This window comes from Phycodurus eques, chromosome 12 (assembly GCF_024500275.1).
Source record: "Phycodurus eques isolate BA_2022a chromosome 12, UOR_Pequ_1.1, whole genome shotgun sequence".
NCBI classification, from domain to species: domain Eukaryota; kingdom Metazoa; phylum Chordata; class Actinopteri; order Syngnathiformes; family Syngnathidae; genus Phycodurus; species Phycodurus eques.
In genome coordinates this window covers 10,299,204-10,323,754 of record NC_084536.1, presented here as the reverse complement: position 1 = coordinate 10,323,754, position 24,551 = coordinate 10,299,204, and the positions used below count along the sequence as shown (strand labels likewise).

Here is a 24,551-nt window from a genome sequence, read left to right as displayed (position 1 = left end):
AGAACAGTTTTTAATTGAGTCAAATCACACATTGGTCGATCCCGTTTGCTCTTAAAAGACACTGGTGTTTCTTTCTACACGATAGTTTTCTTAATGTAGGATAATACCGATGGGGAAAACTTAAGCGGGGTACACACCAGTGGCCGCTCGTCAATAGGGGGCGTCACGGTGCCACCCCACCATGCACGGGGGTCATCGCATTACTTTCCTTGAAGACAAAAAAATAAATAAATGAAAATATTGATAGTAAAATAAAAATATTTGGAAACATATGTATATCTATTTTTAGATGAGCAGGAAAAATAGTATACAGTGATCCCTCGTTTTTTGCAGTTAATGGGGACCACAACCCCCTGCGAAAGGTGAAAAACCGCGAAGTAGGATTGCCCCCCCCCCCTGTAGGAATTTTCATGTATGTGTATGTGGGTACCAGAAAGTTTAAAATATGTAAACAGTATTTATACTTTTCATATTTGAGACAAGTCACTGATGGTGTAGTGGTACACTCGCCTGACTTTGGTGCGGGCAGCGTGGGTTCAGTTCCCACTCAGTGACGGTGCTGACTTCGGCCTTTCGCCCGAAGTCAGCTGGGATAGGCTCCAGTGTCCTGTGACCCTAACCAGGATATTTGAGACAAAGATTACAACAGTATACGTATTTGCTTAAATCTTTAATTATAAAACCTTTCCAGTAATTAACATTCATCAACATTGTCTTCTGAGAGAGGCGAAGAGGTTTGCGTTGGTGGCGGAGGAGAGGCTCTCACTTGACTCGTAGAGGCTTTAGGTTCACTCTGAGACTCTTCTGCTGGAGGCGCTGATGGTGTAGCTGGGGTTTTACCTTGGAGAAAAACATGGTGATGGGTAGTTGTTGTCTTTGTTTTTTCTTCAGCTCAATCAGCTCACGGGCTAAATCCACTTGTGCTCTCATTGGTCGATGTCGCGCCGGGAGCCAATCACGCACCTTGTATGAGTGGCCGCGGCATGAACAAAGCCTCTGAGTCAACTCATCTCTTTGTTTGGCATGCAGGGAAACCTTCTCTCTCGTACATCAACATGAAACAATGCGTCTTTCCGCAATATGGCTGCTGATATGGCTGTATTTTTTCATTTTTATTTTTGAATGAATTTTTTTTTTTTTTGTTGATGAATAATTTGGAAAAATCCGCGAAGCACTGACTCTTCTTAAATGTTTGACATGCACAGTAGCTCCCCACTTAATGCAATAGATAGGACCAAAGTGGGGTGCAAGATTGTAGCACCCCAAGGTGGCCGTCAATTAGCGACAGATAAATGTGACAGTGACTCCATGGTGGGAGGGTCGTCATATGTAAACAGCAGCTCTCGAGTGACAAGTCAAACATTTGTTTTTATTTTCTGAGCAGACTGGGGAGGAAAAAAAATCCCTCTTAACACACCCATCAACACGAAAGAATCACCATCATCATATATATATATATATATATGATAATCATCCTCATTATCAGGATAATCTTGTAGTGACATCCGACAACTGGGCCTTCGCTGACTTTGATCGGAAGGGAGTGAAAAATGGTCCAATTCGGCCAGATTATCAGTATGTGCATACCCCGCTTAATCCATAGGGGTGTCAGGGCTCATATCCCAACAGAAAACACATTGTATCTGTTCATTGCATGGTGCTGAAAATGTATCTGAAGTGAGACAATTATTAACTGTAATTGCCCTGAACAATGTTGTAAATGTCCTTTACAGCTTTCATCTGGAACAGTGATTCCCAACCACTGTGCTGTGCGAGATCATCAAGTGTGTTGCGGGAAAAGATCCAATTTTACTTTTTATTTACTAAAAATAATGTATCTTTGTTCATCTATCTATGCCAGTGACATAGTGACAGTGGCAGGCAGAACAGTTAAATTCTCCTCAATTAGATGGCAGAAGGTACAACTAACCTGTGTGCCCACCTGTTGGCATTCAGATAAGAATAATAGCGTTGTGTTCAATGAAACATGCCCAGAGTTCACACTGAGTGAGTCAGTTTGTGAGTAAATTGTGACGAGATACTTTTTGTATATCTTTTGTTTTTGGTTAAAAGAGTTTTTTTTTTTTTTTTTTTTAAAGTAAAATATGTGCCCTGACTCAATAAAGGTTGGGAAAAATTGAATCCTAGAAAGTTCCGTGCCGCTTCAGTCCGGTGTTACTGTCTGCTGTACAAGTGTTTTCAAGGTCATAGAAATAGCTGCTAGATTGTTGTAGTCACGAGGTTCCATCCATCATTCACAGAAGAGTTTTTAATGCCCAAGGTTATGTCAGGTCTACGTCCGTTCACTTTAAAGAAAAGATGAGACCTTGTATTAGCAGTTCCACAGAATCTCAACTTCCTTTTCCTCCACTACATGATGCCCTCGCTGCGCTTGCTCCTCCACACCACCAGAGCCGTCATGAGCAGGGTGACCAGGATAGGCATCACGATGAAGGGGCCCAGGATCCGGTTGGGGGGGTCCCTGAGCAGACGCCCTGACAGCGAGCAGTTGTGGAAGTACGTCTTGTGCACGCGGATGAAGAAGTCGTCCACCAGCAGGTTGGGCCAGAAGCAGTCCATCTTGAGCGCCACCAGGTATGTGCAGTTTGTCAGCTCGCCGTACAGTCTGTAATGTAGACCACATGGTGATACACACCAGTCACAACACAATGACCACTTGGACAATATATTGATATCCAATACAAGAACTGTATAAAATATTTTGCCTTTGCAGAGCTAATCTTGTTCAGTTTTTTAATTGACGTTGTCAGGGCATTTTCAGGCTCCTCCTGCTCTTCCTATTAATTTGAGTTCTACGGCACATCAATCCGCAACCACAACAACAAATGCGTTAAATTAATACCGCTCTGTGTCAATAAAAGAAATAGAAATATTACATTTGTAAAGACAGACTATTTCATATACGGTGGTACCTTAACATACTGTATGTGCAAGTTACCCATGCCATGGGCACGAACACACCCAGAGGTGGGGAGAGTAGCCCAATATTGTACTCAAGTAAGAGTACTGTTAATTTAGAATAATATGATCAAGTAAAAGTAAAAAGCAGTCCTCAAGAGTAACTGGTGAATAACTACTACTGACTATGCAAATCTGATAATATTTACTGTTGATAGGCTGGAATCAGAGGATTTGGACCATTTTAAGGGAATTAATTAATTATCAAAATAGTTGTCGTTCAATTTTATGATCGACCAATTGTCGATTAATCGACTAATTGTGACACATCTACTTTTTTTCCACTTTGACGCTGTTTTTTTTTTTTTCCTAAAAATGAGTTTTTCAAAAATAAAGTGTTTCATATTTCCAGTATGTATGCCATTCACCTGCTGACTCAAACTCATATTATATTTAGTAGGAGTTTATATTTAGCGGTGCAAAACAATTGTTCTGCGCTGTTCGGCCCGCAACAAATAATTGCTGTCAAAGTAAATTTGACTAACATTCGAGATTCAGTCAATTTAACCACCAAGAACAAAAATAATGTATCACAAATTAAATCAATGTTGTTTTTGCTGTCAGAATGGGTGTTATGTCCTTCGATTGTTACTTGACATCCTTGACAATAGCAAATCAGTGGCAAAACGACACTCGACCACACAAGAGTCCACATGCGGGCCGAGAAATGCTGGAGCCGTTTTATTGCTATCGCAAGTCACAGACTTGTAAAAGCAGCTTGTTACCTGAAGAAACAACCAATAAAAAGGGGAAAAGGCCCTCACACTAAATCTGATGCACTTAAATCCATTAGATAATGGTCCTCCTTGAGACAAAGGCCAATTGATTCATTATTTTAAGTGATTTTACAGCTTTTTTATGCATCTTAGGACATGAGATACATGAGATTCTGAGTGTCAACTGTTGCGTTTGTACACACTGAAAAAAGTATAAAAAAGATGTCATTTGTTCATTAAAAACATTTTTTTTTTTTTAGACAATTCAAATTGTTGAAAAATATTAGCTTGTTCGTTTCAAGTGATGTAAATGTATTTTCTTTACTGTAATTGAAATTTACAGCGGGGCGCAGAACTGACATGTTTCATTTTGACCAAAGGGTTTTCTTGAATTGAATATGATTTGCGCATGCATTGTGGACTTGGACGGAAGGAGCAACGTTGACATTGGTCATGAAAATAAATAAACTTGGCATTTTGCTAACATGACTGTTAGCATAAAAGTCCTTTATGTTTTTAAACATGTATCTGTCCTTGACTGGCCGTAATATTCAGCCCTCGCATCGGACGCAGGCCAAGTATCCTACTGGGGACGAGAGGAGCTGCTACTTAAAATGTTCATATTTCGCTCAGATAAACCAGAGAGCCATAAAATGTTGTTAAATAACAACGGTAAAAGCCTATGCCTTGTTTGAAGCTTGTATAAATGTGTGCGTGTGTTGTAAATTAAGCTAAGTTAGCAAGATCTAACATTTTGGCTACTTGTAACGTGTGTACCAACATTCAAACGTGGTTTACATTAAATACAAATTTTGAAGTTAAACTTTCAGGGTACACTAAATGAATTATTTTCATTGACTCAAAATGTAAATATTAAGTGTCGGATTACTTAGATTTTTCTAAATTATGCAGTGTTTTTTTTTTGTTTTGCCCGTTTCCTTCTTGTTCTCTGGATTGCTTTTGATTTGAATGGTTTCAGATCTGTCGATGCTCCAAAATTATCCTGTGACATTTCCTGTTTTATATATTTAATATATATTTTACAGCATCCCAAGGGGGGGCACTTTTGCATGTTCAGAGCATACAATGCTATATACTGTATAAACAGATTGGAAAGAAATCCCATATAAAACTATTAAGCAGGGAACACACATGATGATTTTGAACTGATTTTTAAAATGAGAAATGCAATGTTGAAGAACACATTATTAAGCTGTGTTTTTTTGGGCCTACATGTCCCCTATGAATGGCCCTATGATGCCCCCAAGGCAAATGTTCAGTTTGACAGAAAAATACAGTGGTGTCTTTAGATACGACTTTAGTTCGTTGTGACCACGATCGTACCTCAAAAAACTCAAAATATCTCAAATCATCTTGAAATGAATGGAAATGTCAATCTGTTCCAGCTTCGCAAAAGTAGCAAACAAAAATGCTTGTAATGTGTTTTCTAATACGAAAAATAGCACTCACCAATATTTTTTGTACTATATAAAAAAACATGCTTTACAGTAATGACATTATTAAATAGAGTGTCAAAAAAGAATGCTTTAATTCAATGGACATTGTGCTGTTCTTTCTGGTGTGTGCACATTGACCACCTGGGGGCAGTAAAATACGAACAGGACTTTCACAACTGACTATACTCAAGTAGGCTGCTGTAATAATTATCGTTCTTTGCAAAATATAAAGATCATACGCCTGTGAGTATTGTTATACTATCTGTCTACATGCATTGATTCACCACTTGTGTTCCAATATCCGCTGCTAAAAGGGTTATAACCCTGCGGCACTGATAATATTTGTTAGCCTGTCTATGGTGTTTTGCATTGTACGTTAGCATTAAGCAAAACGTACTGTTGTAAGGTAAAACAACATGGTTGTAACGTTATTCCCTGTTTTATGTTTAGCTTGACAGTAAACCACAATTCTGAAGCTTAAACAAGTCCCTCCCCCCTGTGCTCTGTGTTTTCATCGTTGGTGAAGGTTGCCAGGGACAGGCGGGTGGTTATTTTCAGATGTCCTGCAAATTGCTATTGTGGACATGCTAATTGGCAACAATACACTTGAGCAGCGGGGGAATTTGGAACAGCTCATTTATTTTCTAGACGACCTGACGTGCATAATCAAATTGTGTCAATGGAGGAGGGAAACAGGAGGAAATAAACTCCCCGACGTGTTGTTGTGGTGGGATAACATAACATTCCACCACTCAGACATACGCTAGACTGCTAGGCGGTGCTGCCCAGGATGTCAGTATTGTTCTATAGTAGAATGAAAGGTCCTTGCCTCCATTAAACTGTTTCCTGAGCACTGACGAGGAATATTGAGGAAATGGTGCATATTAGAAAACTATTAACTCAACTAAATGTCACTGGTTTGTTTGTTATTTTCGATCTTTATTTTATTTGTATTTGATTTATTTGTATTTATTTATTTTTTTACTATTGCAATATTTATTGCAATATTTATTACATTTTTATTTAATTTAGATTTGTTTTTCCACATAAAATGTATTGAATGTAATGAAAAATCTTTATTTCATTATTTTTAATGTTGATATTTTTGTTACAGCATTTTTAAAATTTAAATAAGTTGTAAAATGTGATGAACAATTTTTATTTTATTTCTCATTTTTATGTATTTATTTTTTATTTAATTGCTTGTTTTGAATTGCATTTTTAATTAATTCATTTATTTATTTTTGATTGCATTTTTCTTTAAATAAATTGTCATGATCTGTGTTTTTTTTTGTTTTTTTTTTTACTTCGTTTTGAGTAGATTCCGTTTTTCATGTTTTGCCGTCTCACGTTCATGTCTTGTCTGCTCGTTTGGTTTTTGTCTCCACCAGTTCTCGTCAAGCCTCTACCTTGTATCGACCAATCAGCTCCCTCCAGCCACTCGAGTCTTGTCCAGGTGTTTCTTGTTTTGTCTCGTCAGTTTGCTTGTATTTAGTTCCCTGGTTTCTTTCAGTTCTTGTTGGGTCGATGTCGTCTCACATCATGATTTTGAGTCCTGTCATGACAGTTTCCCTGTTGTTTTGTAGTGGTGAGCGTTTAGCTTCCCTGTGTTTATTTCTTACTTTGAAGTCTGTTTTTTGTACTTTGTTAATTGAATGTTTTCTTCCACATGCCTGTTTTTTTTTTTTTTTTTTTTTTTTTTTAAATAAATATTTTTTGAGTACATCCTGCACTCTGGCTTTGCCTCCCTGCCCTTGGGTCCACCTTTTTGCCTTGCCCACTAACACCATGAAAACAGTTGTGACAACTGTGACAATTTATTTTTTTTTTTTTCCATTTTTATGACCCATTTTGCAAATAGTGAAATTTTGTTTTATTGTGTTTTTGTATTCACTTTTATTTGCATTTAAATTTTTTGTGTTCACCATATAAATATTGTAGTTTGATAAGCAAGCTATATTTTAAGTATTTTAAATTTCCATTTAACTTTTTTCATTTAAAATTAAAATTTTACCACATAAATTTTCTAAAATTTGATCAACAATCTTTTAGTTGTATTTTTTTTATTTTATTTACTTTTTGTTGCAATTTTAGTTTTAATATTAATGTATACAATTTGTAAAATTATATTTTAAACTATGATTTATTTTTATTATGCATTTTTGTACTTTTATTGCATTTTTATTTAGTCTAAAATTTGTATTTTTACCACAAATTTTGTAAAATCTGATGAAACAAAAATTCCTTTTATTTGTATTTGTTTTTTTTAAAAAACGTTTTTAGTAAAGTTATTTTTTTTAATTTCATGCTTATTTTTTATTTTCATTTCTTTATTTCTTTTATATTAGAATTTTATTTTATGAAGAAAACAACTTGGATAAAGAATATCAAAATCGGTGTATATAGTAGATCGAAATACCTGCCAACCCATATAATTTCACTGTCCTTTTCTATTTGTCATTGTGATTATTATAATCCTAACAAAGAAGACATAATGCAACAAATGCATCTGTCAGATGTGCAGCTAATCACCATAATCAGATGCGAATACAAGCATGATGCTTTAAAGCCACGACATTTGTCATGCCCAATATATAGGAATTGCTCCCAGACAATGTTGTACTAATAATAGTTAAATAAATTGCACACATTACACAAATTTGTTTGTGTAATTTATATTGTGAATGCGGAGACACGCTTAAAGACACCATAACACAAACACTTGCATTGTTTTTCTATCTCCAACTGAACAGGAATGACATCAGGTTGGTATAAAGTGCAATTTATTTGAACAAATAATCTGAAACATTGGCACATTGTTATTGTAATTTATGCCTTCAATACTGAGAACTTGGGAGCCTTTCTTTTGTGTGGATAGACAATGAGGTTGCCAACTGCATTCTCATTTCAACTCTTCGTTGAAGGGAGAAAGGAAGAGGAGCAATGAAGCGTTGGATCGAACAATTGAAATGTAATAGTAGTACGTGAGCAAGAAGATGATGGAACTTTAAATTAAAATGGCTTTCACAGCCAAAAGGAGAACAATGGAAACCACTGACTCTCCTGACACCAAATGAAGTTAGGTGAGGAGAGGACGATTGCAATCACTGCGGCTTATGCATACTTCCGCCCCACTCTCATATTTATATATTTTGTACATCTATCTTGTGTTCAAACTCTTAATACAGTACACGCACACACTCATTCATGTCATTAGGTGGACTGGCGCATTCTGATGAGATCCAAAACAGGAGCAGTATCATTGTAAAGATATCAAAAGTGGGTTACACACAAACTGATTTTTTTACATGGCAACCAAACACGCATGACTAGGGATGGGCGAGAACCCATACTAGGTATTGGTATCAGGCCAATACATGCCTTATTTCAAGGTATTGGGTATTCGTGAAGGCTGGGCTGACGATACCAGCCGCTGATACTTAGTGATACTAATACTAACACTTAAGTCCTCGTCGCCAATAGTTGGCGCGTCACTGCGGCGGTTTAAAACATCGGTGAATCCTCATATGCGCCAGAAGGAAAGAAAGGTCTTTGTTCTCAATTATCTGTCATCGTGTCAATTCAAACTTCATGTATCAAAAGTATAGTGATATCGGTACTCAGTATCGGTATTGGTGAGTACTCAAGAGTGAATACTCGTACTGGTATCGGTCTGAAAAAAAAAGTGGTGTTAAACATCCCTACACATGCCCACAAAAGATAGAAAGAAAAAACAGCAATCCTAACCCAGCAACTATTAAAGACTCATAACCAAGTGTGACAGCATGAAAATCTAGACACGACTGGATGTCATCAAGTCATTAGAGCCAGAAAAAAACGCCAGTAATCCATTTCAAATTCACTGTCTAATGAGACGCTTAATTGGAGCGCGTCACAGAAATGAAACGACACTTAGTGTTCCACACTACTGAGTGCACAATTCGTCCCGGGCCACGCCTTTGTACACAAGCCAATATGAGTTTATACACAAAAGACTTTTAAAACTATTACAGATAGCTGACAGGCATGCACGGATGACTGGACAAAACAGCCTCAAACAATGGGGGAGGAAAAAAAAAAAAAAGCTCTTGTAAGGGCAAGAAAATGAGCTATTTTTACACCATGAGCCTGGAGTATGAAAAACAGAGACAAGGGCAAGGGGAACAAATACAGCTGTAATTAGGATTAATCAGAATGCGGAAATATCAGCCTCGAGATGATTTCATGGATTTCTTCTGTGCTCGCACGTAGCTTTTATCATCCCATCGGAGTGCATCGATTCAGTCATTCTTTGAGAATTACTTGTGCAATATCACTTCAATCATATTTTAAATGTTAAAGTTTCGATGTGTATCCGAAATTGTGATTTTATTATTATTAATGATAATAATAATAATAAAATAATAACGTGCTAATTCCGCTAAGACACGACAGGCAGATGGATGAGAAGTCAATAAAAAGTCTTGAGTAGCTGCATTTGGCAGACACATCAATTTGAGCATAGAAAGTACACCAATAAAAAGCGGATGATGTCAAGTGTTTGATTTTATACCCTTTGGGAAGCAACAAAGGGCATCTGAGGCCAGACTTAAACAGTTTAGCACATACACAGCACAAACTCTTCTGAACAGGATGACAACGAGGGAAGCTAAAATTGAAACGAGAACTAAATACACAGAAAGACAAAGACTGAGGGAAATGAAACACAAAACTCCAGATATCAGTACCAAATTCAACTAAGGTTGGATTTCCAAGTGCCAAATTCCAATTTAATGCTCACATTGTATTGTTGTCTTAATTCATAATTCGCAGAGAACAGGACGGAGAAACTCACGCGTCACTTTGTAACAGAATCCCAAACAGCCACAAGACAAGTAAACGAAGGAGCTAAGGCAGAACTCGTGGTTGGAGGCTGAAGGCGAAGGGGATTCATTCTAACGCCAACTGGGAGTGGCAATAAACAGCTCGAAGCCTCTTTTCTTTTTTTTCTTTTTTTTTTTGGAAGAATTGTTCATTATCTGCCGAACTGCTGCTTGTTGTAAAGAATGTTTAGATGCGTTCACTATCACCATATAGAGCTCGTATCTTAAATTTCTGCCTACGAAAAAAAAAAGAAAATGGTCGAACAAAGGCTTGTATCTTGAAAAGTCGGGTCATCCCGTTTTGTAAAGCCCCACTGTACATTACAAGTAACATATTACGCTGACCTACAGTAGCATTTAGTCAGCCATAATTATTTTGTATATTTAATGATGGCCACACATTTAATGCAGTATATTTAGACAATAATTATTGGTCTGTTCTTACCTCAAAGTTAGGATTTATCACCCCACTGGTCTGTGAATAACATATTCTTTATAGTCATTATCGCTAGATTTATTTTGATTAAGGTTGAACTTCTACTGTATGTGGGTTTAGTAGTCCACGTGCTGAAGCTATTCCAATTAGTTTCATAATGGAAATACCGCCGCAAGATTTCTAGCCACTCTGTGTTACATTTTTATATTGTTGCTCTGATAGGAAAACCTGGAATTGCACTTGTACTGACTTGAAGTGGTTTAACTGGGAATTACATTGTGACAAAGTAGGGGTATTTCATTCCTGCAGGATTCAAGTGAGGGATTGAGGGAACAGATAACCGTGTTAAGTGTTACAAATAAAGGCAGCTTTACAAGTAACACGCCACGTTGAAACACTTGAGAAATGAAAACTGCTGTGATCCCATCCTTGTTTGATTCATGGTACCAGGAGAATATTTTATCTGCATGTCACAAACTGGACAACTTACAGCAATTTCCTTAGTTTGCACTACTTGTGTTGGTTTTACATTGTTTCAGTTATGCTGATATTTTCCAACTGTATAATTTCTGTGGTCATTAAATACAGGCAGACTCAGGCAATGAAAGAACTTTTGTGTTGGCTGACTGCAGAGAAGATCATAGTCAAAGCTAGTTGTGCCCATCAGGATGAAACGATTAATTCTAACGTTTCGCCTCGAGTAGCTAATGGTAATTGAACATAGCCGCATAATACAGTGGTTAATTAACTTTGCTAATAATAATCCCTGAAGGAAATTTCAATTTTCACTCTGCTGTATGTAGCGAGTTGTATGCCCTACACCACAGACTACAGACTAGCATCTCTCCAGATAGTTTTTGTAATCATTTTTGTCCGCAGAGTAAGTAAAACCTTCGGCTCCGAAGCCCATGTCCTTACACAGTGAGATACTGCTCATCTCACTCCAAATTTTTACGGAAAAACCCCATGAAATCAGCATTCCTATGTACTTTTTGCCCATTAGAAATTAAACAACAGCACCCAAAATTAATTGTCATGCATGTAAGACCTCACGAAATGTACTTAAAACAACTAGAACAGTGACATATTTAAGTAACAGAAAAGTTGCACGGGTGTACCATATTGGATGGTGATCACAGGGAGATGATCCATAGTCTTACCACTTACTGAAAACTTTCCAACTTTCCAGTGACTGTCTTATCTGCATGCACGGTTATTATGTGGTCCTCTTAGAATAGCTGTTTATTATTCTTTCAATGAATTCATCTGCATTTTTGGGGCTTCGACAGTCGCAAAAACTCATCTTGGAGAAATTGTATGTACAGGTCGTCCTAAACGTCTTGCCAATTGACACTGGAGCAGCACTGCAAACTTGCCACCATGCAAGAGGTTTCTCTGTCCCCGACTGGAGTCCAGCACCAGTTTTAGAAGCGTTATGGCCGTCACACTGCTCCAACGGATAGTACATTTTACGCTATCCATGTCAAGTTTCTCAAAACGGGATCTGTTCATGACAAACTATGTAGCGAAAGTAGGGTTGGACATCGAGAACCGATTGGAACCGGGAGTAACGTTCCGGTTCTCCCGGAATTGTTCAAATTTTAAAATTTTGGTTCCCAGTTTTGAAGCCTACAGTCCGCCCACCCCGAAGAATAACTGCCGAAAACCAATGAAGAAGAATGCGCACGAAGACGTGCTTGTGCCCAACGGCGGCGGCGAACAAAAGTGATGACTAGTCGCCTCAGCGCAACACTTAGAATTAGATTATATTGTGCAAAGGAGGCGTCTGATGTGATCCGAGCCTCAGCCTACACCGCGGGGAGCTTCAGTGAAGTCTATTCTCAGTCAATTGGGTGAGTGAAACAATAAAATACATCTATGCAAACATTGAGACAGCTAACAAGGTAAACGGTTGCTTGCACTTTTGCACTGGTGGTTTTTAGCGTTTATTTTGTCTTCAAACCAACGTAGGCGCCGATGACAAATAAGTCATCAAGTCGTCATAAATCACTCAGTAGCAGCTCCTGGAAAGTTGGAAAAAAAGGTGCTCCTGACACCTGTTTGACTGATCAACACGAAATTGGTTGGACACGTCCATCATAACATGATGCATGAAACGGAAATTGCACAAGAGGTCTGGCATTTTGGTTTGAAGCAGCCATTTGGGGTGAATTCCAGAGCTCATACTTTCATGAACCCCTGCTCGGGAATTTGCAAACACCTCCAGATAAGAAGAGTTTTTTTTTTTTTTTTTTTTTTTTTTTTTAAGATGAGTGCATCACAGCATTGCTCCAGCTTAACATTCATGGTACTGTGCTCTGTGCCCCGTCTTGAAAATGACTCACTGATTCAGACGCGTGTAAACAATTTCCCAGTCGTATCATTAGGCAACCTCCCACAGTCTGAAGCCTTCACGTATCAAGTTCTCTATTGCATGTTGAGCAGCTATGAGATGACACAGCCCTGTATTGACTAGCGGATAACAGAGAGGCCATGCTATCTCCCTAAACTTCTCTTCTTGCATGCTCCCCTACCACTGCTTGAGTAGCAGGGGAGTCATGAGCAGTCATAGTGCAGGTATGAATCTCAAAATAAACTCGTTAGGCATACTTGCAGTCTGATGAGATAAAAAAAATTATATATATATGCTAATTGGTGATAATGCTCCATCAGATTGATAGGTCTTTAACATATTCTGGTTGCATCCACAAGAGAGTCAAAATATAAAGGGAAAAATATATTCGTTTATCGTACAGTGTGGTTCTACATTAGATGGTGCTGGCAAATTTACCATGTCCCATCTCTCCAGGATCCTTGCTTGTGATTGGGCCTCATTTGGCCAAATTCCCCAGTAGGTAAATGTTCACAAGCCCCGGAATTTGCCAAAATGGCCGACTTCCTGTTTCGGGCATGGGTCCTTGAGATTTTTTCGTGCTTCCTGTTATGATCGACAAGTCCAACCAATTTCGTGTTGATCAGTGAAACTGGCTGGTTTGTTCTTTTAAGCATTCAAAGAAAGTATGAGCACTGAAAATGTCTGCTTCAAACTAAAATGGGAGACTTTTTTGTGCTTCCTGTTATGATCGATGACCGGTGAAACTGGTGTCCGGGGCTGATTTGGTTTCCAGGGGACTCTAACGAGTGAATTTGAATAGGGCTCATGTTGGGAACGCCTAAAACACATTCCAAAATTGTCCAAACTGGTGAGTTTTCGTGCATGCAGAGGTGTCTCTTAACAAAAGGCAATTCGTTAGTTGGAATAATAACAATAAACACAATGATTCCAAGAGGGCCTTCAACCAAAATGGCCTCTTTCCAGGAGGTGCTACTGAGTGAGTGTTGGCTGGGTCGTAGTAGTCGAAGTAAACTTCTATATGATCTAAACTACGAGGACGTGGGAGGAGAACTCTGGTGTTTCTTGAGAGAAAGAATGGGAAGGACAAAGCATTTTTGACTTTCTCTGTCAAAGTGTCAGCTCTTATTATTCAAAGCAGTCATGCAAAATGTGTGACACTCCTAGTGAAATGTAATGCAGGCGCATTCTGGGATGTGAGGGAAATGTGCACTTATAGTGAATAATTTATACTTGCATCCACAATTCCTGAGAATAGACAAAGGAGGAATGTATATGAAAAATACAATGTGTCATTAGGTATAGGGACTTTATCTTTGAAAGAAATCTGAAATTGCAACAAGATGTTCGAGAGAAGCTAGTTTTCTTTCTGTGCAATGTTGAGGTTAACTTGAAGAATATAGAATGTTTTGGGACTTACATTTTTTTTTTTTTAACTTTTTACTGTCAGGCACCTTTGGATAATTAAACACAACACAAGTAAAACTGGAACATGATGATTAAACCTGAAAGCAAAGAAGAATGAGTCATCTTCAAGGCGAATCCTCAAAATGATCCTCAAACTTTGGCACCATGCTCTGGCCGCATTAGATAGATTCAGCTGGGGAATTTCACATCACCCATCTTTCTAAGATATCTGCTTCTGATTATGTCTCATTTTGATGAATTCCCTAGTAGGAGTTGGTCAAAGTACAAGCCCTGGAATTGGCCCAAAATGGCTACATCAAACCAAAATGGACCATTTCCTGTTCTATTTTGGACCTTGAGCTTTTTGGCGCATCTTGTTATAATAGACATGGTTGCCCAATTTGGTGTCAGTTGGTTAAACTGGTGTCGGGGGGTATTTTTTTTTCTAACTTTCCAGGGGCACTACTGAGTGAGTGTAAATGTAAAATACATATATTTCATCTGGATACACACCCTTGCCAAAAACGGGGGTGTTTTCAGGCAAGCTGAGGCCCCTAAAACAGTGATTCCTCTGTTAAAAGGATGATAATAAACATAACGATTCCAAGCAAGTCTTCACACTGCTTGGTGCTCGAGCCCTAAATATACACGCTAAGTGGAATTCAAAGTCAATACTATCATATAACTTTAGAAGTCCTTAACTCTACCATGTTGTATATATGCTGCTGTATTGTTCATCAATTTGTTGCCCACACGAACGGTATATTAAAAAAAACTGTCCATCAGTCTTCTTTATCAATATTAGTGACATTTAAAGTTTCATTCTTCACTAAAAACTTTTTATCTCTGTCTGACACTGAGGCGCTGGTGGTAATAAATTCTTACCAGCGACTTGGATCTAACTAATTTATGTGGGTGATGCATTTGAGGTGTAAGTAGTCTTTAATCTCTGGATTTCATGACGTTATCGGTGACACTTGAGGACAGGAAGACGAGAACAGAGATAAGGGAGTTACATACACTCCCGCGCATGCACACATCAGATTTCCCTTGAGTTTCAATTGACCGCCCCGATAAGCCAACTTGACCTTTTCTGACGACTTGTACCATATTTGAGATTTGATTGAGCCATCATCCATATTAGTTTTTGAAGTTATTACTTTTTCCTGTGTTTTTTGTGAATAACTTGTGCTCCGAAAATGAGAAGGTGATGACTGCCTGCGGCCCTGATATCTTCTTACAATACACACAATGGCTGCCCGACTAAACGAGCTCATGTGATGCTCCAGTTTCAAACTGACTGACAGGTTGACACAAGGACACACACACACGCACACACAGTAGTAATCTCAGAACCGAGGAAAAAAACTATGTAATTCAAAGCAGGGTAAACACATACGATAATAATCAGGCTGAATGTGAGCATTTTTTCCCCTCTTCCGAATAAAGTCCGCAAAGGCTTGATTATCAGTTGTCTCTAAAAATGATCTTGAGCAATGATGCGGGTTCATGAAAGTGTTTCAGTGTTCCACTTTGCATGAGTTCTCATCCATGTCAAAACTTCCTCTTTGCTCTCAAATGAAGTCGGTTGTTGTTAATCATTACATTTGAGCACAATGCTGAGTTTCTTCTTCACGAAGCAATGGCAAATATTAGGACAAAGAAGGTTATTTTTATCCTTTTCACAAAAAGTCCTGTTTAGCGGAGTACACTTATACAGATAATCGGTCTAAATATAAGCAGTTTTTTTCCCTCTTTCTGATTCAATGTCAGCAAAGGCTTAATTATCAGATGTCTTTAAACGATTATTCCGTTGTGTGGGGTGTGTTAAAAATGCTTCCCAGCGCCTGCTGTACACACTTTTTTGTTATCGGTGATAACATCACACAGGCTGGTTTCCAAGCCAATTCTGGGGGTTTCGAGGCTAGAACTCACCCATTTCCAATAGTTACAGGCAGTAGTTTGAATCCCAAGTCAAGTCAAGTCAGCCAAATATCTGGGCTTTGGGCATTCTAGTGTTAAGAGTGATTTTTCCTCCCTGATCTGCTCGTAAAGCGGTTGGGCCAGACGATCGTAAACGTTAATAATTGGGCTAAATTTGAGCGTTTTTACCATCTTCCAATCTATTTCAGCAAAGTCTTGGTTATTGAGTGTTTCTATACGATTATTGTGATCGATCATCCTGTGGTGTGGGGTGTGAGCGATTTATTTTTCATCACTGATCTGCCTAAAAAAACAGTCAGAGCTGACAAGTTAAATCTTAAACCTGTTCAATATTTACAATGGCAAATCCTTGTGTGTGGGCAACTCTCGAGTTGGGCGGAGCCAAGGACTCCGTGATTGTCTTATGTGCCAGCAGGAGCTGAATTTGAATCATTTATATTTGAATTGCTAAACTTTAATAGCTGTATTAAAAAAACTGAATTTGAATTGTTTAATTTGAAACGTTGTATTTAAAAACAGAATCAGAATAGTATAACTGGAAATTGAATTTATTAGTTTGGAACTGAAGTCCAATAAACTTTAGAGTGAATGCAAGACTATTTTATCCGCTGATGAGAATTCCAATTATACATTTTCACATTCAGTTTGATCATTTCAGATTCCGTTTGACAAATTCGCTAGTCGGTCGTCACATCGGTGTGATATGTTTCTACAACACACTGTCCTTTCCTATGTTCGAAAGGGAGCACCTTTTTATCTCTTTCCGATCATATGATGCCTTCTACGAAGGTTAAGGAAAGGTGGTATAAAGGTTAAAATACTGTAGCTGGTTAGAAGATTAGACTTTCCTGAGAGTCCCTTTGTCACCTTCTCAAAAACGAAGGCGCTGATTGGCCAAAGAGGAGATCTGTGTATCGCCAATGGATTGCTATTCCCACAGTACGTGGATGACTGCCACAGCTAATTTGAAATTGAATTTGTCGAACGGAATCTGAAATGATCAAACTGAATGTGAAAATATATAATTAGAATTTTCGGAGCGGATAAAACTAATCTTACATTCACTTTCATGTTTATTGGACTTCAGTTCTAAAGTAATAAATTCAATTTAAATTATACTATTCAGATTTTAAGTGCAATGTTTCAAATTAAACAATACAAATTCAAATTATGTTTTTCAAATTATGTTTTTAATGGAATTATTCAAGTGTAGAAATTCAAATTCAAATATAATTGATTCAAATTCAGTGCCTGCTGGCACATACATTATTTCAGCCCATAGTATGCGTGTATCCCGTTTTATTTTGATTTTCAGCCACTGTTATTCAAGTCAAAATGCTTTCCAGCCAAAGACTGCAGTCAGGAGCAAGTATACACACTCTAGTAATAGCAGTGCTTTTTGCAACATGTGAACTGAAGTGAATGTACAGCATGCTTGACATTTCCAAGTGTGTTTGCACTGTGTTTGAACTCACGTGAGTCAAATAGCAAAAGCTATCTTTAAAAAAAAAAAGAAGACCGTAAGCCTAACATGCACAGATCACGGCACGGTCATACTGGGGCGCGGTGGGGGAGTATCAATTATTTAAAGAAACATTTCCTCTTGACGCTGACCTTTAAGCACATTTGTGCTTGGAGCACAGCTGGAGAAACATCAACCACAAAAGAAGAATTTCATTATTTTTAGCTCAAGTGTATCACCTGAAGATACAATCAAAGAGTCCAGAGAAAAAAAATTGACTAGCAGAACCTCAGTTTTCCTACGCCCATGTTTTTGTATGATTCGGTTTTGGGGATTTTTTATTCATCAACATTTTGGCCCAGTTTTTGTACATCAGCTCTGTTTTTGTATTTGAAAATGGTTCGTACCAAACTCATCCTCCTGCCCGCATGACTCATTCACTCATTTCCTGATATTAACAAATAAGCCACCATGAGACAAAAGGAAGTTCCAAAGTGAGTCACGTGGCACCGTTCTCTCTCTTTAAAAGAGGAAGAAGACAAGAAACACCAAAGAATTCAAGAAACATTTCATAGCAAAGTATGAAAATGGCGGATTTTCCTTCCAGACAACAACCTCTCCTCCTCCATCTCCGCTTTTCACCATCTTTCATATTCCATCAAGAGTCTTCAGGTAAGGTAAAAGTGATGTTTAATGTTCATTTATCCATTTAATTAGTCATATTTCACATTGTATTCTATATGTTAAGTATAATTATCCTCGATTTTGTTTTGCAGGGTTAGGGTTATTTTTGGGAGTCTGAAATGGATTAACTGGATTTACATTCTTTCTTTCCATCCATCCATTCCTCACTATACGCAGTGTTGATGGTATACTGCTTCCCCCTGCTGAGACGCCGGACGGTGGACCAGAATTTCCTCAAAGCCCTCCGGAAGTCTTTCTCCATGGCCTCACCAAACTCCTCCCATGTCTGAGTTATTGCCTCAGCGACCACCAAAGCTGCATTCCATTTGGCCAGCCGGTACCCATCAGCTGCCTCAAGAGTCCCACCGGCCAAAAAGGCCCGATAGGACAACTTCTTCAGCTTGACGGCATCCCTCACCGTGGGTGTCCACTAATGGGTTCGGGGATTGCCGCCACGACAGGCACCGACTACCTTACGGCCACAGCTCCGGTCGGCCGCCTCGGCAATAGAGGCGCAGAACATGGTCCACTCGGACTCGATGTCCCCTGCCTCCCCCGAGACGAGGGTGAAGTTCTGCCGGAGGTGGGAGTTGAGTTCCCTGCAGACCCTCACAATACGTTCGGGCCTGCCAGGTTGGACCGGCATCTTCCCCCACCATCGGAGCCTACTCACCACCAGGTGGTGATCAGTTGACAGCTCCACCCCACTCTTCACCCGAGTGTCCAAGACATGCGGCCGCAAGTCCGATGACACGACCACAAAGTCGATCATCGAACTACGACCTAGGGGCAAACATTTTGGCTCAGGGGCCACATTGACTTTTAAAATTTGATCGGCGGGCCAAGCAGGACCAGATGCTTCCATATCAAAAACAAACAAACAAAAAAGGAATTGTAGTGTTCATGCTTAGATTTCCTTTTAATGAGAACAGTGTTGTTTTGTTGATCACCTTTTTTTTGCCAGTGCATAAAAGTCTAGTCTTAGTTTTCATTCATTCATTGTTGTGGCAATTATCAGAACACATCTGAGGTGTTCATCACTCAGCTGGGATCTGTAGGATATTTTGTAGGTGTTCACCACACTAAACGTTTGTTCACACACATGTAGAGCCAAACACCACCAGCATCCTCTGTGCCATCTTCCGGAAATTTGTCTGCGCTTAATGAAGCATAAAATCCACGTTACCCTTTCGGGCTGTGCCCAGCCGGGCCCCATGGGTGCAGGCCCGGCCACCAGGCGCTCACCTTCGAGCCCCAACTCCAGGCCTGGCTGCAGTGGGGACCGGGCAAGGGAAACCTACATTCATTTGTTTTATTCATCATATGGGATTTGGGAGCCATGCTTTGTCTGGTCCCTCATATTTCCTTAGAAAATATTGCTTTAGGTTTTGTTCAATTCGGTTTGGTCATACTTTTTATTACTGAAACCAATGTTTGGGGTCTTTGATCCTATCCATCCATTTTCTGCACTGCTTGTTATATAGATAATCAAACATTCATTCACACTCATATTCATAACTTGGACAATTTAGGCTTTCATGAACCTAACATGCATGTTTTGGGAATATGGGAGGCAGGGAGAACACGCAGGAGGGCCTTTGTGATTCAACACCAGAACCTCTCAAATGGGAGGCAGACATTTTAATCACTACCTCCCTGTGCTGCCCATCTACGAGTCACATTGTGAGTGACATTCTGTACCAGAATAATATATTTCCGTGCAGTATTATAAGGAGTACTTAGCATGTGTGCCTGACGAGATGAGATGTTCTTGGTTCGAATCCTGACTCAACCCTTCCTGCATGTTCTCCAGGGTGTACTCTGCTTCTCTTGTCCAAAGTCAGCTGATATGTACTAGGGGTTGACTGATTATCAGCCATATTGGTGCCAATATTCGGCCTTTTGACGCATATTGGCATCTGCCTTTTTTTTTTTTTTTTAATCCTGTAAAGCGTATAAGAGATCAATTTAAAGCTGGGTAAATTTCAGGGGAATATTTATTTATTCAATTATTTAATTTTTAAAAGACATGCTACCGAGCCTGGAAGCTCCCTACACGTTTTGTTAGAATTTTAAAACAATGTCAATTGTCTACGATTTACAAAAAAACAAAAAACAAACAAACAACGTAACATGTTGCAAATCTGAAAAGCTGTTCAATCAAACAAATACTTAAAGGCATTTAAACAAAGTGTTGGAGTTGGTATGATTCAAAATTTTGAAGCCAATATTTTCCCTTTTACTGAATATGAATATCAGTCTAGCTCTAGTACAACATGTACAACTTGGTGGCTATGTGGTTCCAATCCAGCAGTCAGACCTCCATAACGACGCCACTGTGACTAACGTACTTCCCTACCCACTGGACCAAAATGGAAGCCACATGCAAATGCTGTACCTGGTGGTTCTGTTTGTCTATATGTAAATATTGCATTTGCAGAACTCACTCGACAGTGTCCTCCCAGCTGCACCAGTCTCCCTGGTCGAGCTCTTGCATGTCTAGTCGAAATTTGGCCAAACAGAACTCCTCGATGGCGTATTCGTAATGGAGTCCGCAGCCCAGTGCTGACACACACTGAGTCACTGTTGGGAGAAAACGAAAGAAGGAGGAATGCATTAAGCGGGAGAAAACGAATCAAATCACCAAATCAGCCAAGAAAAAAAAGTAGCTCTTCTTGTCAAATCACTTTTATGTAACATCCTTCACTCGAACAGTGTAGCAGTACATCTTGAATTTGAAGGAAGATGTTCCCATTTTCCCCAGCGAGCATTTATTGATTGAACTTGACTCGGATGAAATAGGGAGGTCTCATCTCCACTTTAAATTACACTTCAGTGTCTTGATATCGGTTCATCTCTTCCAGTATTGGTTTTGTGCCATTATTCTCACTCTGCTTCCACAGAATTCACACACGAGTTTAGAAGTTAAAGGCAAAAAAGGGAGACCGAATACTGGAATTACTTAATTTTACACTAATTAATTGTTAGCTAACTGCTAAATATATTGCATACAATACCCTGAACACCCTTTATACAGCTGGTCCTGTTCAGGGTTGCAGGTGAGCTGGTACGAAGAAGAAGTTGGGCCACATTGAATGGAAAAAAGTACACTACCAGATTGAAGCAATACATTTTACAAGAATTAAGTGTATATTTTTTAGAGAAAAAAACCCAAATGTATTTTCCAGATTTAAAAAAAAAAAAAAAAAAAAAAAAAAAAACATTTCAAGATTACCCATCCAACTGTATATCCTCCGCTTTTCTGGGGGTTGGGTCGCACGGGGAGTGGCTTAAAGCAGGGAAGCCCAGACTTCCCTCTCCCGAGCCACTTCGTCCAGATCTTCCGGGGATTCAGAGACGTTACCAGGCCAAATAAGGAGACATAGTCTCTCCAGGGTGTCCTGGGTGGTCTCCAGGGCCTCCTCCCAGTGGGATGTGCCCGTAACACTTCGCCAGGGAGGCGTTCAAGGGGGCATTCTAACCAGATGGCCGAGGCACCTCATCTGGCTTTTTCTTGATGCGGAGGAATAAAAGTCCATTTATTAATATACTGTTAGGAATACTAATAAAATAGACTTAAATTTGAAGAATTAAGAATTGCAATGCAGCATTTACCTTCACCCTTCTATGAAGTATAGCACTTAAAAAATGTTAAAAATAAGACCATATACTGTATATAGCCTTATGAATCATGGCATTTACTGGTTGTCGTGGGTCTTCTGAGGTTGATGATTCCCAGTTGGAAAGTGTCAAATAGTCAGACCTATTTTCCCCCACTCAAAGCCAAAGATTAAATAGGCTCCCAGATCTCATGTACGAAAATAAACTGCTGCTATTTTCTCGCTCGCTCGCTGACGTAAATGTATTTATTTATTTATATTGATGATTCACCGTGAAGGAAATCTCCATTTCTGGCTTTTTCATTAAAATTGGGTTTGACCGCCTCTGCCGTTATTATCCAATATAGCAGCAGACCGCCCACTACTGACTTTTAAAACACTTTTTAGTGGCAGCTCATAGATGACAATGCAAATGTGTTGATATCACCACAGTCCACGTTAGACTTTGTACAGTTGCACAGGTTTATGCATAGTTTAAAACCCACACAGTCATTTTGTTTCCTGGATAAACTTGGTCTGCGTTGTTGAAAAATACTTGGTTTCTATTCTGAATCATCCCTCCAGACAAACATTTTGCATACTGAAAGTGGTCTGATAGGCCGCACTGTCCATTGAAAACGAATCAATATATTGTTCTGACAGAAGCGTAAGGACTTAAAAGGGACGCATTATGGATCATGAGTGTCACCCATCACTTATTCAAATACAACCTCCCATGTCATAATTTGGTCAATTTCATGCAGTATTTTTTTTTTCACCAAGCAATACTATTAGTCAGTCCCGATGTGGGACTATTTTTTACAAATTATTTACCAGTATAAAGTGCTGTAGATGGCTTGCACTCTTTAATGATGAAATGTTAACGGCTCAACAAACATACCACGTTTTTTATTTTTTTTTTGCTTTTCTGAAAAAGTGACGGTTTTGGAGAAGTGAGGTTTCCGCCTGACGCCAGCCAAATACTAAATCCTTTTTTTCAGTGTACTTTTACTGTTGTATTACATTTTGATTTTATTTGTACTACAATTACTAATGTACTGAACCTACGGAGTGTGTTCAATGGGGGGGAAAAAATAAAGTTTACCGAAACATTTCAAATTAATGTGTAATGTATGTTTCGCGTCAGAGGCTCAGCTGACATCGGAACTGTTAGAGAAAGCAGAGGAAAATAAGTGAAAAGAAATGCAGTCCAAAATGGGGTCTGGAGGGACTTCAATGCTGATGAACAGCAAGCCTGATGATAGTCTTGAAACAAGTAAATTGGGTGTTTGCAGCTAATAAAAACTAACATTTAAATGTATCTCGAGTGAATTTTCAGTCAATGGGAAAAAAAACAAAATAGTTGCCTCTTACATTCCGCAGGCCATTCAAACGCAGTCTGCTACGTTTGATTGTATTCAGGGGGAATATTGTGGGAATGTTTATTATGAAGAGATAAACTTCATAGGCAGGTGACAAACCTCTCGGCGTAATGATCGTTCACGTCCCCAACCAGCTGCTCACTCTACTGCTCAACTTCTTGACTCATTCTGCTTTTGATGAAAATGCAAACATCCCACAAGTATCAGTCGAATTCGTCCATTAAGCACTCGGACAAATATTAAACACAACAATTCAATGCCAATGGCAACCAAAATGCAACAATTCTCTGTCCTAAGATGAGGGAAGAAGTTCTAGTCCTGTTAAGTTTTCTTTTCTGGTGCCGCATAGACGTTGAACAGTCGTGCCTTGAGATATGAGTTTAATTTGTTCCGTTACCCTGCTTGTAACTCAAAACACGTGTACTTCAAATCATCTTTCCGTATTGCAATGAAGGCGAAACACCATTAATCCGTTCAAGCCTCCCCGTTAAAAAAAAAAAAAAAAACATTTGTAGTTTTTTTTTAATTAGGAAAAATTAAATAGAATATAAAGAAATAAACCGTTTATGCATCATCATTAAATCATTGTGGTGTGTGACATGGCCACTGGGGCAGTACAATACAGTCATGTAGACACAAACAAAGAAATATTTCACAACTATTGTAAATAAGTCCGTAAGCTGCAGTAATATTAGTCGTTTTTCGCAGAGTATAAAGAATATATCCCTGTGAGTATTGTTATATTATCAGTCTACATTTGTTGCTGCACCATTTGTGCTTAAATATCCATTGCTTGAAGCATTATAACACCGCCAAATAAATGCCATTTTGTAGCCCGTCTATGGGATTTTTCATTGTTCGTTAGCATTAAGCTCAGCAGAATTCCCTTGTTTTAATACAGAATGTGCAATTCTCTTTGTTTTATGTTTAGCATGACAGTAAATTCAACTGGGAGTGCCAATAAAAAGCTTGAAGCCTCTTTTTTTTTTTTAAGAAACGTTCACTTTCTGCCAAACTGCTACTTGATGAGTTCACAGCTACTGACAAAAGATTTACTTGGATGTTTAATTTCACACTTGATGGGTTAACTCCATTATTTGGATACAAGCAATTAAACAAAGCACTGTTCATCCAGGTGAACAAGCAGTTGCTGCACACACACAAACTACTGGGTATGGTAAATGCATCGTTTTCTCAATGTTTTTTCATGGTCTCCTTGTGCAGTTGCTGTCTGGTGGGGGGGGAACTACGCTAAGAATAAGTTATGTGT

At 38.8% G+C, this 24,551-nt stretch overlaps 1 protein-coding gene across 3 annotated transcripts in view; it reads right to left on the bottom strand.

The window, feature by feature from the left end:
- Positions 1-535: 535 nt before the first annotated feature.
- The window catches only part of LOC133410303 (receptor activity-modifying protein 1-like), a 49,780-nt gene continuing 25,764 nt past the window's right edge, over positions 536-24,551 (bottom strand). Inside the window, exons 2-4 of one of the 3 annotated variants that reach the window (XR_009769540.1) lie at positions 20,748-20,883; positions 767-2,626; positions 536-615 (exon numbers count right to left, since the gene is read on the bottom strand). Coding sequence is in view for 2 of the 3 variants with exons in the window: in XM_061691272.1 (XP_061547256.1) it covers positions 2,371-2,626; positions 20,748-20,883; positions 21,536-21,539 (396 nt within the window). In the remaining variant the exon portion in view is untranslated. Of the gene's footprint in view, positions 616-665; positions 2,627-20,747; positions 20,884-21,535; positions 22,431-24,551 lie in introns of those variants that run through there. The other 2 variants (XM_061691272.1, XM_061691271.1) reach the window with 2 other exon arrangements.